The 18622-nt window shown below is 44.3% G+C and overlaps 1 protein-coding gene across 1 annotated transcript in view; it reads left to right on the top strand.

The window, feature by feature from the left end:
• The window catches only part of SELENOM (selenoprotein M), a 39222-nt gene that overhangs the window by 13732 nt on the left and 6868 nt on the right, over positions 1 to 18622 (top strand). Inside the window, exon 3 of the mRNA XM_085636126.1 lies at positions 12391 to 12425. Coding sequence (XP_085492252.1) covers positions 12391 to 12425 — 35 coding nt within the window. The remainder of the gene's footprint in view (positions 1 to 12390; positions 12426 to 18622) is intronic.

Here is an 18622-nt window from a genome sequence, read left to right as displayed (position 1 = left end):
CCTGGAAACAGGATTTCCATATAAAGAAAAAATGATATTGGTAAACCTCTAAATGTCTCCTAGCCGTACACCTGTGGATTTTCCACAATGTAGATCTGCACATATAGCAATATAAGCAACAGTTGCACACCAGGAAAATTAAACAAATTCGGGATTTTGTCTCAAACAAGGCTTCTGAGTGCTCGCTGCATCTTTTGACCACTGCGACCGCTGAGACTTTGGAGCCTAAACCCGGCCAATTCAGACTCTGCCGGACCCGAGGAGCCTTTTCTGTTGATTCCACTTGGCGGTGGGACTGCGAGGACCAGCCTGCACAGCGCTTCCATCACCGCTGGGGCCTCTTCCCGCCCACTCCTCCCATCAGCGCATTTAAAGACTCGCGGCCCCCGCTTCGCGGGGGCCGCTCGCTGCATCTTTTGACCACTGCGACCGCTGAGACTTTGGAGCCTAAACCCGGCCAATTCAGACTCTGCCGGACCCGAGGAGTCTTTTCTGTTGAATCCACTTGGCGGTGGGACTGCGAGGACCAGCCTGCACAGCGCTTCCATCACCGCTGCAGCTGGGGCCTCTTCCCGCCCACTCCTCCTCCTGTCCTCTTCTCTATTCAAAACGCCCCGCCCAAACGCGCTAGCGAAACGCGTGCGGGACATAGCACGGGGCGAAGACCGGACAAAGAGCGGGCCGTTCGAGAACGGGCGAGTTAGGGCGTGGGCCACCCCTCTTGGCCCAGGACTCCTCAACCAACTTTGAATCCGAACTCGGGACCATGACCTCAAGAGAAACGAGGAGCAAAACGTCATTGGCCACTGGGACGGCAAAAGGTAATTTGGACACGTACTTTGCTAAGGCGGGGTCACTCCTTATTGATGAAATTACTACCCTAGAAAGGCGCATCTCCCAAGAAATTGACTGGGTTAGGAGGTCCTCTTTGGGACCCCTTAGACATGCCACCACCCCAGAACAAACGCCTGATTATACAACAACAGATGCTGGGGGGATAAATGTTTTGCTTAATCTTTCTGACCAATGTAACCTCAATACTTCTACTATTGATTGTGACATCTCCGCCCCTGTAGACCTCAGTATATTACCTCTTCCACCACTCAAGCCACCCTCACCCTCAATCATTGCTAAAGCAAGTGCGCCTAATAGGGACGCGACTACCAAAAGGGCCCACCAGACTGCGCAGTCACCACAGCGAGAGAGGGAAGGAGCTATTCCGAAAAGGAAAAGAAGGGCCCCAATCACAGGAGGGCGAAAGCCCAAGATCCAAAAATATAATCCTATGTGCGAGGGTAATCAACACGGTTCGGCCAGCAAGGGGTCAAATCAATTACCAAAAAAAAGGGCACCATCTGCCAATACCCTGGCCCAGACATCTCCCAGCTTAAATGTCCTAGTTTGGGAGGAGGGTTTCACCCTCCTGGACATTCGTACTCTTCTGAGGGAAATGCTCAGCCCCCTAGAAGATCGTTTAGCAAAGATGGAAACATGCTTAGTGAACATCCAAAAGGGAATCGCACAATTAGCTGACGCCCCAAAAAAAGTTAGTCAAACCCCAAGTGGAAGGCTGAGCTATAGTGGCAAGATCCTCCCATCTAATGGAGGAAGGGCGCCCTCCACCTAAGCCTACACAAACACAACAGCTCATGCCATCAATCTCAGAAGCTACAAACTTCCAAGCTACAACTTGTGTAGTAAGTGCAAGCCCGCAAGAGAAGTCAGCTGCACCTGCAGTGGGGGCTCATGGCAATGTTATAAAACATAGACCAATTAACTTGCCGCCGGAGGCTATTCCGTACACAGTCATCCTAACAGGTATTCCAGAATTAAAACCTTCTACTAGAGAACCAGTGGAGGCCCTGAAGAACAAGGTAATCCACTGGCTCTCTGCCTATAGGCCCCTCCCGGAAGGAATCCATAGTGAGGTGCTTATGGTGAGGAGAGTCTCATGGCTAGGCAATACCAGGAAATCAATCCAAGGAGACTGTGTCTTGATTAATTTCAGGGACCCCCTTACTGTTTCTCACATATGTAGTTGGCCACACCATGCACAGGGGACTTCTATACAATCACTTCCTCTATCTTTCTTCTATCCATCTCCTAGACGCGAGCAGGTAGAGGAGGGGTGGGAACTAGTACCCAGGAGAGGAGGCAAATGGGCCCCAAATGAAAGAGGTGACCACCCTTTCCCCAGATTTCCACGACATGACCATCTTCCCACCTATAACAGGTTTAGCAGCCTAGATATGGTGGATTGACCAAACAAGACGGGGGTGGGGTGGACATGGCCCAAAATAGGAATTCCACAACTAAAGTACGACAAGCAATCGTCGTGGAGAAGGATAATTTCGACCAGAAATATCTAAATAGAAAGACATGTGCTAGGACTTCTTCGCCCCCACATATTATAACTGAGGTAATGGCTGCCCAAGCTGACAGCCCAGCTAACAACCTATCACCAGGGAAGGACCCTGGAACGGCTGTGCTCCCAAACTTACCAACAGAGAGAATCAACTGTTCTTCTCTCAAGATTTTATCTTGGAAAGTGGCGGGCTTGGGCAATAAAGTGAACTGCCCGTTCTGGAGCTCCTTCATCCAGGACAAAGATATATGCCTGTTCCAAGAAACTTGGGCGAGGGAAGAAGTCACCTGTACAGGCTTTGCCACATTCTCCGCACAAGCGAAATGGGGGGGGCAGAGGGCGTCCTTCGGGAGGTCTGGCAATCTGGGTGGCTAATGACTTGGGATGCAGGGCCGCTGTCCTCCCACTAAATAAGGAGGACATTTTAGTTGTACTGTTGGAGTGGCCTAATGCAAACAGCCTTTTGCTGATAAATGTTTACTCCAGGCAACATTACACAGGAGTCGCATACCATTGAAGAGCTTGCACTTGCCCTAGATGAAATTCCGCAGGGCATCCCTCTCTTAATTGGGGGTGATTTAAATTGTCACTTTGAGCCCCTCTCGGGCATACTGGATGGCTTGGCCCAGGAGGAGGACCTGGTGTGGTCTGTACCTCCATTGCAAGCCCCGGCCCCAAGAGCCTGGACCCCTTTGGCTCCACAAATTACATCCCTAACCCTGAAACATGGTCTTCGGGCCTGTAATGGAAGGATAAAATCTGACATCCCCCCCAAGATGTACCTATAACAGAGTGGGCAGGGAGTCAAGACTCGATTATATTCTGGTCCCACTAGCCCCGTGGTCGCTCATCAAAGACTTCCGGGTGACATCTAGGGAAGACAGCGACCATAACGCATTGGAACTGGAATATAACCATCCTGGTCTCGAGGCAATGGAGAAACAGAGGGTGGCATCTGAGGCGGGGTTAGGCCTTACGAACAACAGACGTAGAGTGAAATGGGAGAAATTAGCTTCCAATCCAGGGAAGATACCAAAGCTGTATGCTCTGGTAATTCCCACACTTGAAAAGGTCCAGGCACTCATGGTGCACAGTACCATCCAGGGAGCATATAAACAACTGGGGCAGCTACACAAAGACCTTATTAAATCGGCGTCCGAAATCCTTACTACTATACCAAAAAGGGCTAACGGACGTGCCGCCGGTCCCACCTGGTACAATACTGCATGCCGTAAGGCAAAAACTGATTTACTGACATCTATTAAGGCGGGCAAGGGAAGCGTGGAAATTAGGGCTATGAGAACTGCTTACAAGTCTCTAATTACTAATGCTAAAAGCGAATGGGATCATCAAAAATGGGAAAAACTTACTATTTCCCTGGCATGTGGGGATTCGCGCAAATTCTGGCGCTGTATGAACACAGGCTCCGAGGAGTTGGCCCCAGCAATAGAGCCTAATATTTCAGCTAGGGTATGGCTAGATCATTTCCAGTCTTTATACAAGTCGCCAGAAGGGGAAACTACTCCCATCCAGACGGCTAACAATACTTTGGAAGTGGTGCGACTTACAATAAAGGAGGTTCGAGCAGCTATTGCCGGGCTGGCATCAGGCAAGGCACCAGGCCTGGATGGCCTGCCGGGTGATCTTTTTAAGCAAGAACCGGATGTCTGGGCACCCTATTTAACGTTCTTATTCAATTCCGTTTTGGGGGGTATGGAGGTGCCTGATACCTGGCTGGGAGCAGAGATTGTCCCCATATATAAAAGGGGTTCGCCTCTGCTCCCAGCCAATCACAGACCCATTAGTCTCATCGATGTTCCTCAAAGGATTTTCGGTAGACTGATGCTCAACCGCCTTCAGGATTGGATTGAAGAATGCAAAATTATGAGTCCCTATCAAGCAGGGTTTAGGAGAGGCGTCTCGACCACTGACCAGATTTTCCGTCTGAATCTCTTATATTGGAAGACTGTCTCAATCGAGGGCGGCAGCTTGTACACGGTGTTCGTGGACTTGCGAGCGGCCTTCGACATAGTGCCCAGGGACAAATTATGGGCCGTCTTGACGGACTTGGGGGTTCCCGCTGATATCTTGATAACTCTGAAGAGATTACATCAGGGAAATTTTGCCAGGGTAAGGTGTGGTAGAGGAGGAACTCTTTCGGATGGTTTCCCCGTTGACAGGGGGGGTCAGACAGGGCTGTGTGCTCGCACCGACCCTCTTCTGCCTCTTTGTCAATGGGGTCATTAGCCATCTCAATGGGTTGAGTAACATCGATGCCCCCAGGTTGGCTGGCAGCAGGGTTCCTGCTATCATGTTTGCAGACGATACCCTGCTGCTTTCCAAATCCCCCATGGGCATACAAAGGGTGCTGGACGGATTTGCGGATTTCTGTCTGAGGCGTGGATTGGAGATCAATGCCTCTAAAACCAAGTACATGATTTTCAACCCGCCCTCCTCAACACGCCCGAGTCCCCTGATAGGGTCCTCCAGATTAGAGAGGGTTTACACGTTCGAATATCTGGGGGTAACAATCAACCAGTCTATGACTTGGGACTCACATCGAACTAAGGCAAATTTGAAACTGATCCAGATGACGGGTGGCATTTGTAGGATGACAAAGGGATTGACCTATAAGCCATTTGGTCCTCGCCTCCAAATCTATAAAACCCAGGCAAGAGGGGCTGTGCTATATGGGGGTGAAATATGGGGGCATACAGTTGCCCAGAAATTGCAGGTCACAGAGAACAACTTCCTAAGGCAATTGGCAGCTTTACCATCTAGTACCCCACTACTACCATTAAGACTAGATCTGGGCTTAAGACCCATTACAGAGGAGCTGGGACTTAAACCCATAACCTTTTGGTGCAAAATATGGAGCACACCGGAACTTTTTAACTATAGAGTTGAGCTCCAAGAGATTCTGCGCCTTGCAATAGTCGTCCAAGTTCCATGGTTAAGATATGTCAAACAAACATGTGAGTCATTAGGAAGATCAGATCTGTGGTTTGATCCAGGAAATTCATGCTGCAGGATCTCACGCAAATCTATCTCCAAGGCCTACTACGAGCACAATCTACGCGTCTCAACCAAGAATGTTCGGGCAGGGTCCCTATCTGAATACTTCCTGGGGTTCAAGGACTCATATTATCTGGAGCTCGCTTTTGATGATATTGGCCCAACATTTACAAGGAAGCTATATATGCAATGGCGCTATGGTACTCTCCCCCTCAGGGCGCACACGGACCGCTGGACACACTCCCAGCCTACAGCGCAATGCCCAGCCTGTGCTCATTTGCGAGAGACCGACTTGCACATCATATTCTTTTGTCCAGCTTACCAAAGAGCTAGGAACTACTGGCTCGTCCCACTGCTTAAAAATCTGGGCTTTAGGCAGCATCTCCCAGCATTCAGAATTTTAAAAACAGATTTATCGGCCCCAATTGTATTCGAAGTTGCAAAATATTTAACATCAATGTGGTTTAGTCGTAACCGTTGCATAAAACTAAATACTGTTGACTGAACACTTCTGACAATTCTAGTTCAATTGTTTTATGATGGATTTTAATGTATTCTTGTATGTGACATATTTCTTTTTGTATACTTGTTGCATTGTTTTATGGTCCCAGTGACCGAAATAAAGCTGATAAACGGTAAATGGTAAATATATACAAACTTAACTCGAAAAAGTATGCATCACTTCCACTTGGTACAATTGTGAGTTCCTTTGGCTAATGAAAGCACATTTCCTTAATGCTGTTTCCTCTGTAACTTATGTCGTAGAGTTCTCTTCCATCAAATTCTCAATTCGTGGGGGACGCTGCCATCCAGTGTCCGAGTTGTGAACTGATTTTGTAGTAAATGGCTTATTTACCTTTTTGTGTCAGAGGCCTAACGTTGAACATATAGGGCATCACATAAATAACACACTATAACTAGTGCTGTAAATGAAGAAAAAAAACACTATTGAATCCCATAATTGGGGTTCAGGGTGTGGCAGAAGGAAGGGGGTGGAGTCATGAATAGCGGCTTCTGAGAGTCCATCTTTACGGAAGGTCACTGGAGCTATGCAGTATGGGTGGACCACATTATATGGCAGGATTTACTACATTATGCAGCAAAAAAGACAAATGTGTTTTAATGCGGCACATTTTGTGATCGTACTATTTTAGTGTGTTGACATTTTTACACGTTAACTCTGTAGGGGCAAATGCTGAACCTCATCAGTAACAGTATTAATCCCCAAATTCAGCAAAAAGCACTCCAAGGTCACGAGTCAGCTTTTGCAATTGTTCTTCCACTGCATGGCAACTCTTGCTGCTGTGGTTTTAGGAACGGTTTTTTCCGTTTGAGCTAGAATCAAAGTTTGTTTTGTTGCTAAAATGTGCAGACAGCGCAGCAAATTGATGGATTATGTGGCAGACCCATATTTATGCAGAAAGGGTGCGACCATTGGCCCTACTTATGCATTTTTTTTATAAATTGGCAAAAAGGACAAATTCGACAGCAAATCAGTTCTAGCTTAATTAATTGGTCACAATTTTTAAAATATCTTACGAGGTTATGGCATCTTCTGCAGATATCTTAGTGTGCTCAGCAACTTTCATCGTTTAGCACTAACAATGAGATACTCTGGTGGTTCATGCACTTGTTGGATAGAACTGCGTTTTATGTGGTCACAGTTTTGACTCATAAAGTAGCACAGTTGGTTAATGTGGTTTCTGCGAAACACAATGTGCAACATGCAGATCAGTAATTTGTTTCATGTAGGTAGCTCAGTAGGGAACTGCTTTTGTCACAGATCCTTTTGTTACTCGCAGTTCATAAGTAACAATCCCTCTACTAAGGCACAGTGAGCTATGAACTGGGATCAAGCTGCATGCAAACTGCATGGCATAGGTTTAAATATAGTTTTTTTTCTCAATCTTTCTTTATTATAAGGTTGCTTAAAGGTTTCTTTGGATATCAATAAAGTCTTATCACCACAGACACCCAAAACCAATATTACATTGTAAATCCTGACTCTGCATCTGATTTAGTGCATGGTGGGAGGTCAGCCATATGTCAGGGCAGCGGAGGTCATTACCTCCACCACCCTTGCCGACTACATATCACCCTATTTTGAAATTTCTGCCATCCTTGCAGAGTTCTGGGTGCCCTTAGAGAATTCATCACCACAGAAGGCGCATAAAGTTTACTGGGAGGCTGCCATGTTTCATTTGAATGCTCACCAAACATTCTTGTTTTACAAGGACAAACTTGCAAAGCAGGAATTCGCTTTTTAAAACAAAAATAAAAACCCTGACTCCCATACCCTGGGAGTTTTCTTCCAGAATGTGGCCGTAATTTTTCTTTTTTGTTTGGGACTGCAAGAGTTTACTGGCAGGCCCGTTCAGAAACCAAATACACAAGGCAGTCTGCTCTAACTAAGGCGGACAGTCTGATGTACTTATACCGATGGCTCCAACTCCATCGGGCTGTCGGTGTAGGATATCTGCCACAAAGCCAGCAGGAGCACTGTTGTCGAAACATGACGGTCCACCTGACTCTAAATAAGGCAGCAAACTGTCAGTTTGGCAGGCAGGGTACTCTGCCATATTTGTGGATGATTATTAGTGTAATTACTCCGAGACAGATACAACTGGCAGTTTTACTGTGCATGCATAGCTCTTGCATTCAGGGTTTAAACAAACTCAAAAACCTGCCTCCAAATCATAGTTTCTCTTAAGGGCCTGTAAAGTGAAGCAAGCTGAGTGCCGTTGTTTCCTTCCCTTGGATTGGTTCCTAGGTGTTGGGCTCCAGATAGCTCCCAACCAGGCTGTGAATCAAATAAAATGAGGGCTGATGGCCCTTGAAGTGAGGCCTTTGTGTGAGAACCAGATGAAAGTTAAAATAAGAAATACTTCTCTCCCACTGCAGGTTTCTACTGCAAAGGGAAAGCAGATAATATGTGGGCCCTGTTGAATGAGTTCTGGTGTCTGCAAATTGCACCTAGACAGAGTCACATTTTTTACTGATGCTGCCCCAGATCCGGCTCAATGACAGCTGCCAGAGCTTAAGGGTTTAAAGCATCAGCTGCAGAGAACTTTGTGTGCCTAGCAACTTTCATGGGATAGTAATAACAGTGAGAACTCTGGTGGTTAATGCAATGTCGATGTCACGTGTTGCACACCAGGTTGCCGCTCACCACAACCATAACAATGTTTTTATCTGCCCAAAATCAAGAACCCTTCGACTGTTAGTGATCAAATCCAAAAAGAAAGTGCTTTGGGAATAAGGAGGAGGAGGTTGGTCAGTTTGGTTATTGGGTTGAATCTTTGAGGGAACTCTCTCCTTTGTAGGGATCTAGGGTAAGAACACGACCACATTGGGGCAACCCGTGCCGAGTAGGAAAAGCGCACTCCTAGGCGTCTCCTCCCCTCGCCCCCCGTTCTACTTCCTGGCACTAGCAGCAGGTAGAAGCCCCTGTCATTAATGCTGAGGGTCCATATGCTAGCAGAAACTCGGAGCTTCCCTCATTTCAAGTGCATGGGTTTGCCATGAAAATGGTTGAGCTGATCTGGACAGCAGAACTATCAAGAGCCTCTTAACGTATGTTGCACTGAAGCATCACCGCGTTGTGTAATGCCTTCGCTCTGAGGAGGAGCTCGCGCACACCTGAGGGAGAGAACATAACAAGAGTCACAATCCGAATGTGGGAAAATGAAAACCCCAATTGCTGAGGTGTTAGGTTTCAGACCGTGCTATGCATGGGAAAGATTAATCTCAGAACCCTCAAAACAAGGACATCAAAAAGGGGGTGGAGCCAGAACAGGCGGAGCATTTAAGGGTGGCGTCAGTGGCACCCATGAGCCCTCTGTTATATATTATAATTTTTATATTCTGTGACCTCTAAGAAATTGCCATCAAGGGGAGATGTTATAGTGAAGTTGTTATAGCTTACTTTGTTGGCCTTAAACCTAACACGCTATAAAATAGCTTAGGGAGTTAAGGCACCTGCTACAGAGATCTGTGTGTATCGTCTAATTCTGAAACATAGCTCGAGTGGTCATGTAGATACATCCGAGATTTATATGCAGTCTGTTAGTCACAGTCTGTTAGTCACATGTTTAAATCCTTTCAAAGTGTTTAAAGGTTTATTTGCCAACTGCAGAGGATTGCACATTACTGCAAATGAGAAATCCCTGCCCTAATAAAATATCTTAATGAGCTTATGCATTTGTTGCAGAGGTTCTTGTGCAATGAACACACTTCAATTCTGGTAAAATAGCTCATTGGGCTCTTCACGTGCTGCAAACCTTTGCATATAGCCAGCAAGCATACATTTAAATCTTTAAAAAGTTTGACTTAGTTCTTTTTTTCTACCATGCTTGACAAAATAATTCCCATTGCCTTCTTCAGTAATAATCACTTATCATTAATTGCCACAAAAATTCGTTGTGTATTGTGTGCTGCTATGTAAATGTTCATTATTAATATGACAACTCAGATAAACATACAATACATTACGCATACTGTACTCTAAATGGAAATTCTAAACACAGGAAGCAAATGTATTTATATTTCGCCCATTGTTAATCTGGTATCATCACACCTTTTCTTCACTTACCCTTCTGAAGTCCTCCATCTTTTTTTAGAGCACAAGAAGGTAGACTATATTAATATTTCTCTTGACCTCTTAGCCAACCTGAGAACTCTGCCTACTTCGTTTAAGAAAGAACCCAGTGTCTCTAAATTTAGAAAGGGCCTTAAAACGGGGTTGTTTACAGAGTAAATCTATCCCTCTGTCCACACTGCTCAGTACCTAGCAAAGGCAGCGCCTAGACACCCCAGGATATTTGTCGCGCTCCATAAATCTCTCATCATCATTAGCAAGGAAGACTGTAGGGGGGATCTGTGTTTCTCCCGGAGTCTGGGGACGAGGTGTGGTAGTATCTGACTATACTATCCGGACCCCTGCTCACTGGCGTAACGAAAATTGAGGGGGCCTCCCTGCAAGGAACGGGAAGGGAACCCCTCCAGGCTCAATCAAGAGCTCTCCGGCAAGAATGCTGTGCTGAGGGGGCCCCCTGGAGCTTGGGCCCCCCCCCTGCACCGCAGGGGCCTGTGTTACGCCCCTACCTCCTGCCTGAACATCGGCTAAAGGAGCTAGTGTTTGTCCTGTAAGGGAGGCACTTACGCCTGGGTATGACAGGGGCGAGAAAAGAGAGAATCCAAGCAGACCGAGCTCCTGTAGATCGCAGAGCTCTGGCGTGTACAGTAATGTATTGTGGTGGTAGCACTGAGCATACACGACCGAGACACATGGTTACATGCACCAGGGCTCAGCGAGAGCCATCCGATTGGTTCTTCCTGCGCCAGGAATTATTTTGCCCATCTCTCATGAGTACAAAGATACCAGGGGAGAGGCACAGAACGCGAATACATTCTCCATCAGCAAATTTTGCATTGTTTCGTGGGCCATCTTTCTTATCACGGTCCTTACTAAGTGACGTCCAGCCTGATCGGAGGGACCGGATTTACCGAACCTAGGGGCCAGATGTGCAAACATCAGTCGTAAACCGAGACCAGTATTATTGCGATCAGTGAAGGGTTTTAAGAACCAACCTGTGTACCAATAGGTCTATTCTTGAATCATAGTGGGTCGGAGGCTGACCTGCCTCATTAATGATTCATGTCACAAATTGTGACTCGCTAGGATTGGAGGGACGGGGGCCTGCAGACTTTTTTTTTTTAATGCAGACTGTTTTCTTTAAAGGAAACACGGCTGTTTAAAAAGAAAAGTTTAACCTTTTTTTTCTTTTGAGTGGACGGTGGTCCCCTGGAAACTAACCACTCATCAACAAACTACTTTTTACATTCACAAGGGGCCGGGGATCCCTAGGGAACCCCTTCCCTTTTACAAATGCATTACCACCCCCTTTCAGGCATTGCAAAAAAAAAAAAAATCAATGTTTTTGCGACTGGATTTAGGTCGCAAAATATTGATGATGCATTAGATACCAATTCCGTATTTAGAAGCGTCACCTACAACATGTCCCTTGCTGATACCGAATCAGTACCCATTCTCAATCCCATTTTAGAAGTCAGAAAACTTATCTGATGTTTAAAATGGGAGTAGTATATAAATATAAAAACATTTTAATGGCTACAAATACCGATTTAGAGCGTTTTCAACCATTAAAATGCTTTTTAAACCTGGTGCCTAATCCCTTAAAAATAAGTTAGGAAATGTTCTTTCCCAGTTCCTGTTGACCTAAAAAGGTCTGGGCACACCCCGGTGTTAGTAATGATAATGGTAAGTGGCCTGAGCAGCTATGGCTGTCAGCTGGTGGCAAGAGTTACATGGGCCAGAGCAGTTAACTACAAATCCATTCTAGGTGCCAAACCGACAGGTTACTTCAACTCGCATTCTATATCCGCTACTTGAAGTTCCACAGTTGGCGACACATGAGCTTTTCCCTTAGCTCATTTTGTTACAGTAAAGGAGGCTTTTGGAATAAAGAAAAAATCACAGCTGTCCTTCCATCTTCTATGTAGTGGTTCTCTCTAGAGGGTCTGTTTTCTTGAAGGACTGACACGGTGTTCCATCCTCCGTTACTTCCCTCGACCAGCAGCGGCTCCCCCTTCAATGCTGTTTTTCTTCCTAAGGCTTGGGTGATGCCCCCAAATCTCCTGCGGTCTGCAGTGCCTTTTGGTTGCATGCAGTGTTTTTCTGCCCTCAAACCTGCTGCGACAATGTCTCCAGTGCTGGGTGTTTACTTGGTACCTGGGATTCTTCACACCAGCCTCCCAGACCCGAGCTAAAGGCACACGCAGAATTTGTCTGATGCAACCTTAGTGCTTGAAAATGGAACTCTACATAGCAAACCCAAAGTCAACCAACCATCCCTTGCCTCTTGTTTTATCTCCCCAGGTCTCATGTGCTTTTAATGCAGATTGTTTGCGTTCTCACTTGTACTGCTTCTTAATGTCACGTAAACTGACCTCGAACTTGTGAAGACTCAATTATTTTTGTTTTCTTCTAGGTGAAGGCCTTCGTCACTGAGGACCTCCCTCTGTAGTATCCTTTGTTGTTGATTGGAGTTGTCTTGTGTGTTGTGTTCATTTGTTTCTTCAGCACATTTTCACTAAAGAACGTACACCGGTATTCAGACATTACAATCCAGTGGTCAAATAACAAGGTTTTAAGAGCGCGTTAGAGTTTCCAGAAGACAATCTGGTTGTTTCACAGACCAGCAGTCTGGATGGAAATGGCCTCTCTTTTCATCTAAGATTACAAAAGGTAAACGCGACAAATGTGTGCCAGTGGGATAGGTCTTGGTATAAAGGTTTATTTTCTAGTGGCCAACGATTATGTGTATTGTGACTATTTAAGTCTCACTAAGAGATTCACACCATAGATGTCTCACAGGCTTTAGATAAAAAGTTAAGATTTTTTTTTCTGCTTCCAAAAATGGAAGGGGTGGCTAAGAACTCAGAAGTAAGAATTGACACTCCTAGCATGGGTGGCAGAAATGCCAGTGTGAGTACAATAGGCACTGTGTTTCTCAATGCAACTGCTACAGTTTACATAATATACTACCAAACAAGGTATGAAACTCACCTAGAAGAGCGAAGTAAGCTCAAAATGTCTTCGGATTGGTACTTTTGCTCAGATTCAACACTCTTGGAAAACAGTGTTTGGTGGTGGTGGATACATTTTTATCCAGTATTGGATCTTCAATCAGTTCAGGTGTTCATTCAAATTATCTCCCCCAGCATCCAGGGTGGTTCCTTGAACAGCTTATTTAGTCTCATAAATACTTGGATTTCTAGTAGGAAATGAAAGTGCTAAATATTGAAAAGCCCCGAGTACTGTCTATATCACGCAGACTACCACCCCTGGAAACCCTGTGAAGAGGACTGGCTGGGGGAGGCGGGGGCTTAAGAAAAAATGAGTAATATGGATGACATTGGCAGGCAGTAGGACAAATTATTAAAATGTAACTATGCAGCTGTTGCAGAAGACATTAAAAAGAAATGGGAATACTTACCACTGACAGTGGGCAAATCAAACTAGTCAGGGTGATTCTGCTGCCCAAATTGTTGTATTCATTCTGTTCACATCCTGTTTACGTCCCACCTTCAATCATAACTGGTCTTTATTCAGATACATCCTCATTCATTTGGAATCATATAAAACCTAGACAAGCTTTTAAGATGCTGCAACACCTTATTAACTGAGAATGTTTGTCTCATCCTAATATTTAGGTCAAAGCTAACCAGAAAGTAGAGCTGTCTCGTTTCAAAGACATATTGGGGAGATGCTAGAAGCTAACCTAGAAATGCAGTCTGCCCATTGCTTACCATTGGATTTGCCTTTTGTCATTTACATTTGAATGCTTTTCGTTCACTGGCTTTATTTGCATTAGGCTCCAGCGTGAGTTAGTCCCTCCTTTGGAGCATAGCCTGTTTACCACCTCCTTGAGTGCCTCCTTGTATTCTTCCACAACTGTTTGCTTTTTGGAACTTTTTCTTTTTTGTGAAGCACTTCATGAGAATGCTTGTTCTTAAAGCTGCCTGTCCTTGAATGCGTCTCTTCGCCACTGCTCTATATGGCTTCTGTAATGAATCTTGTGGATTCTGCAGTCACTTTTACCTAGGGTGACCAGACGTCCCGGTTTTCCCCATACGGTCCCCGTTTTTAGAGAAGTGTCCCCGTGTCCCGACACTTCTCTCCAAGTGAGTCAAATGTCCCCGTTTTAGAACAGTGTCCGGGTTAAACACAGAAATGTCCCGGTTTTTTTTACTGTTCCGCGCGCATGCTCTGTTTTCACTGCGTGTGACTTCACTGTGGTGAGCGCCAGAGGCGCAACTAGAGCCAAATTTCGGGGGGGGGGCTAAGCAAAAATTTCGGGGGGGGGGGGGGGCTGAATCTAGGCAGAGTGGAGCTGCAGGGGCTCTTAGAAGGGGTGAAACAACAGCGAGGCCTCCTTAAATGCAAATGGTCTTTTTAAAGAGCAGTGAAGTGCTCTGGCATGCCCGGGAAGCGGTCTCATCCCGGGCTGCCACACACGAGGGGGGGGGGGGGGGGCTGAAGCCCTTTGAGTTCAATGGCTGTTGCGCGCCTGGTGAGCGCTGTAGCAGGAAGGGAAATCCTTTGAAGAGAGACATTTTCTCTCGGGATTTCCCTTCTCTTTGTTCACGCAGCGCAACCTATGTCATCATGACGTGGCAGCCATCGGTCATTGCCTCCCATCAGTCTGGCCTGACACCTTATCAAGAGAACACCTTCAGCCCTGCAGTGATCGCTCTCTCAACATTCAATGCGACCCACGGCCCCGCTGCCCCTGATGCTGATTACCTTGTAAATATTTTCTTTCTTACTTCTCATTGTCCTACCGGATTTTCTTTCTTTTAAAAAAAATTCTGTTTCTAATACCCAACACGTTTTGGCACTATATGGCCACTGTTTTTCGTCTGTAACACTTACCTGAATTTTATGTAAATCTCTTCCTTTCATGTATACGTGGATACATTTACTACCTACCTGACAACATGATTTACGCATGCGCGCGCTTTTTATATGTACCTGCAAATGTTAAACTTCTAAAGTGGAAGATTATTCTAAACAATACAAAAATGCCCCCACACCCTGAGTGTTTTATATCTTGGTGTTGGGTATGATTATTTGTTTTTCTGTTTGTGACCACCAGTTTCTATTTGGGCAGTGATGGACGGAAAGAAGGGCACATCATATTGTTCACTCGAAATAATTGAGATCGTCTGATGCCTTTACTCTAACTGCCCATACTCTGCTGGGCGGTCGAAGTGAAATTTCCGTGAGCAGAGCCTGAAGGGGCAATGCCGTTGGAGCGCAGGCAGCCTACCCTAATCAAAATAGAGTGGGCAAGCAGAGGGTTTTGCAGACAAGGTAGTCAGTCAAGTTTCTGATGAAGTACCCTAACCGCAGGACTCTGAATTAGGCCCCTCATGATCTTCCAAGATGTATAATTGCAAGTCTGATGACAATCTCTGTCATTATGTAGCCCACATGAGGTATGCCAAAAACTAATATCGTCTGTAATGCTTCATCTCGGTCTGCGGAGGGAGCTGTCCTTGTAGTCCCTTTTCTATGTCTATGACAGCTGTCAAATAGTCCTACTTTTATGTCGCTGGTTACGGGAAACCTTAGTCCTACTTCTATGTCTATGACGTGTCCCCGTTTTTTGTTTTGAGAATCTGGTCACCCTACTTTTACCAGATGCTGTTTTGCTTTTGCCTCTGTTTTTGAGACGCAAGTTTTATGCATGAATGTGAATGTTTTGTTTAGAGGTCACTTTATACAGCGCGTGCTTCACTAGCTGCCACAGCATGTCTTCCAATGGGATGCCAAAGACAGTCATTTTGGTTTTACAACTGCTAAGATTTGTGGGCCAATTAGCCGGTGAAGAGGGCCTCGTGTTGTCTTTTTAGCATGCAAACAAACATCCCTTGCCCATTTTCTGTTTGACCAGGGGCTTGGACAGACCGTGTTTTCTGTTTCCACAGTTCTTAACGTTGGTAATGAGATGTGTTCCTGTAACACGTCAGAAAGCACCTTAGTACACGTTTTTATTTCTTTGGGAAATATATTGATACTTTGCAGCAGTTAAAAGTTCTGTTTAGTTTTCTGTTGGGATGCCTTTCTGTTGGATGCTATGTACTGTGAGCAAACATTCCTTTGATCTCTTGGAACGTGCTTTCCACTACGTACAACACTTCAGCAAAAGGTGGATAGCTCAGTTACTTTTATTTATTGTTTGCAGTTGAATATGCTGAGTGTTGCCCTTCTGCATTTGATACAATAATCTTATAAATGCATGTTTTGTTTTCATAATGGTAGCTCGTTCCCAACAGACACAGTGTTGCACATGTGCTTTTACTCCAACAAAAATTATTACAAAGTGTATCTTTAATAGCTGGCTTTAGACCATTCATATAAGGGAGACCATGTACTGTTTTTTTTTGTGCAAATGCCTATGCTCTTCCTAATAAATCCCCCATGAATTGCATTATTAGGAATTCTATATAAAATAGTATATGCTTATAGGCTGCTGGCGATGGAGCCTGCAGCAAACAGTAGCTCACAAGTCACATCTGCTTCTTTTCTCTATGCTTGTTTATTAGCTTGTATGACTTCACCACTTAAGGTGAGTAATATTTAGGGTGAGTATGTATGTATATATAAATCAAATACCCTTTCAGGCATATCTCTCTCTCTCATCTTAAATTTATTTTTTGAGTGGGAATCCACCCCTCCCCCCCCCCCCTTTTTACATTGTACTCATAACATGCCTTTACCACAATCCACCCATAAACACTAAAATTACTCTTGCCACCAGTACTAAACACTAAAATTACCCTCATCACCTCTTGCCTTTCCCCACCAAATTGGGGCACATTAATGAACCGCTTTGTATTTCTATGTTTAGCTCTGAAACACATCCATTGTAAGGTGATCACAGATTGAATTCACTCATGGAAGGTCATATAAAGGTACCTTAGGATCCCAAACCGGTATGGGGAGAGTCCACATGGGTTAATGCAGCTCTCCCAAAATCCTAGCTGGATTCATACTTTACTGCAATTCATGTGGCAGCTGTATGATCAAAATCGTTTCAGATTGTTAGTTGATTTTCAAGTCAAATGTTCTACTCCTAAACAGCAGTTCTCTAAATATCTAAAGCTTAAAGATTTATCTTTTTATAGTACATTTTATAGGCTAGGAGTGAGATGTAATGTATACCCAGAAGAGCTATATGCACTCCTGTTACATACAAAAGAGTCTTATCAACGACCGTCAGGGATATCTGAAAACGACTCAAGGCAGAATTACAAGATGTGCAGAACAGCAGATTAATTGGTTGGTCTGCTTTGGAGAAGATGATACATCAGTCAAGCTGATGTACTCCTGCTCTGCCATCGTCGAGTATAAGACCCTAACCTAGAGGGAGAGAGAGAGAATGAAAAACATAGTACATGAGGGTCTCTAATGTGCCATAGTAAAAGGAAAAATGTAATAGCACATTATTGGAATGGTTATGGAATACAATTAATGGCATATCTAAATGATCACTATTTTATAAATTCAAAGAATTGGATGATGATTATGTCAAAGGGCGTGGGCCAGATGTGATGTTCTGAAATTTAGCGGTGGTTAGCTTTTTTCTTGGCAATGCAACAGGCGAAATTTAATGAGTGGGTTGATCTGGTTTGTATATTGTACAATATTTACAAATGGTAGTGGTGGTCTTACTGGTAGCACATAACTCTTTGTATGCATCCCAAATGGACATTACAGTATTGGTGCCCCTCAAGGTTAAAGACCTACACACCACTACCCAAGGTGTCAATCCACTGTGGTCCTAAAAGCACCCAGTGTAAGTGTCAAACATAAAAGTAAACCTCTGCACTCTAATCAGTTCAATATTGATTCATAGATAGTTCTCTTGTTATTACACAAATCAATTTCGACAAACAAATAGACAGTTTTTGACTTGTTCAATTTAATAAAGATGTGGACCATGCAAGTTTAACAATGTGTTTGAAAGCAAAGAATTTCAATAGTATTAGATTTCATAGATGGAGGGCACCGTTCAGTAATCCTCCTGTAGGGCGTTGGACCGGCAGCCAGGATTACTGAACTGTGCCCTCCATCTATGAAATATAATACTATTGAAATTCTTTGGTTTGTACATTGGTTGATTTTTTTTTATGTTTTGTTTGCATACTGTTACTCTACCTAGATGGTATTGTTGGTTGCACTAAATAAGTTGGGCCTGATTCACAAACTGCACTTTTAGGTAAGTTTACACTGTTGAGTAAGTTTACTGACTTTCAGTATTCACAAATCTATTTTTGTAGTAACTTACACTTTTGTAGCAAGTCCAGCACTGCATATGACCAATCACTGATACTGCATCACCCTCACAGCGAAAACATTAGAGGTAGGAACTTAAATAAAACACATACAAAATAGTGGTAAATTAAATTATTTTAAATAGTTAAAATATATAAATAGTAAACATTTTATTTAATTATAATATATCTAGGTTATTAAATAGACCTTTTAAATTTGTTTGTGTCTAACTCTATTAGAGGCCTTTCCTCTAGAAAAACTGATAGAATTCAAAAGCTATTATGTGATATAGCGCACTGCCTGCAGATTTGAAGATTACTATTGAACCGTTCCTTTGTAACTCATGGTGCGATGCAATTTTATTTAGGAGCAAATTT

Source organism: Triturus cristatus, chromosome 11 (assembly GCF_964204655.1).
Source record: "Triturus cristatus chromosome 11, aTriCri1.1, whole genome shotgun sequence".
NCBI lineage: Eukaryota > Metazoa > Chordata > Amphibia > Caudata > Salamandridae > Triturus > Triturus cristatus.
This window is presented reverse-complemented; position numbering and strand designations above follow the sequence as displayed.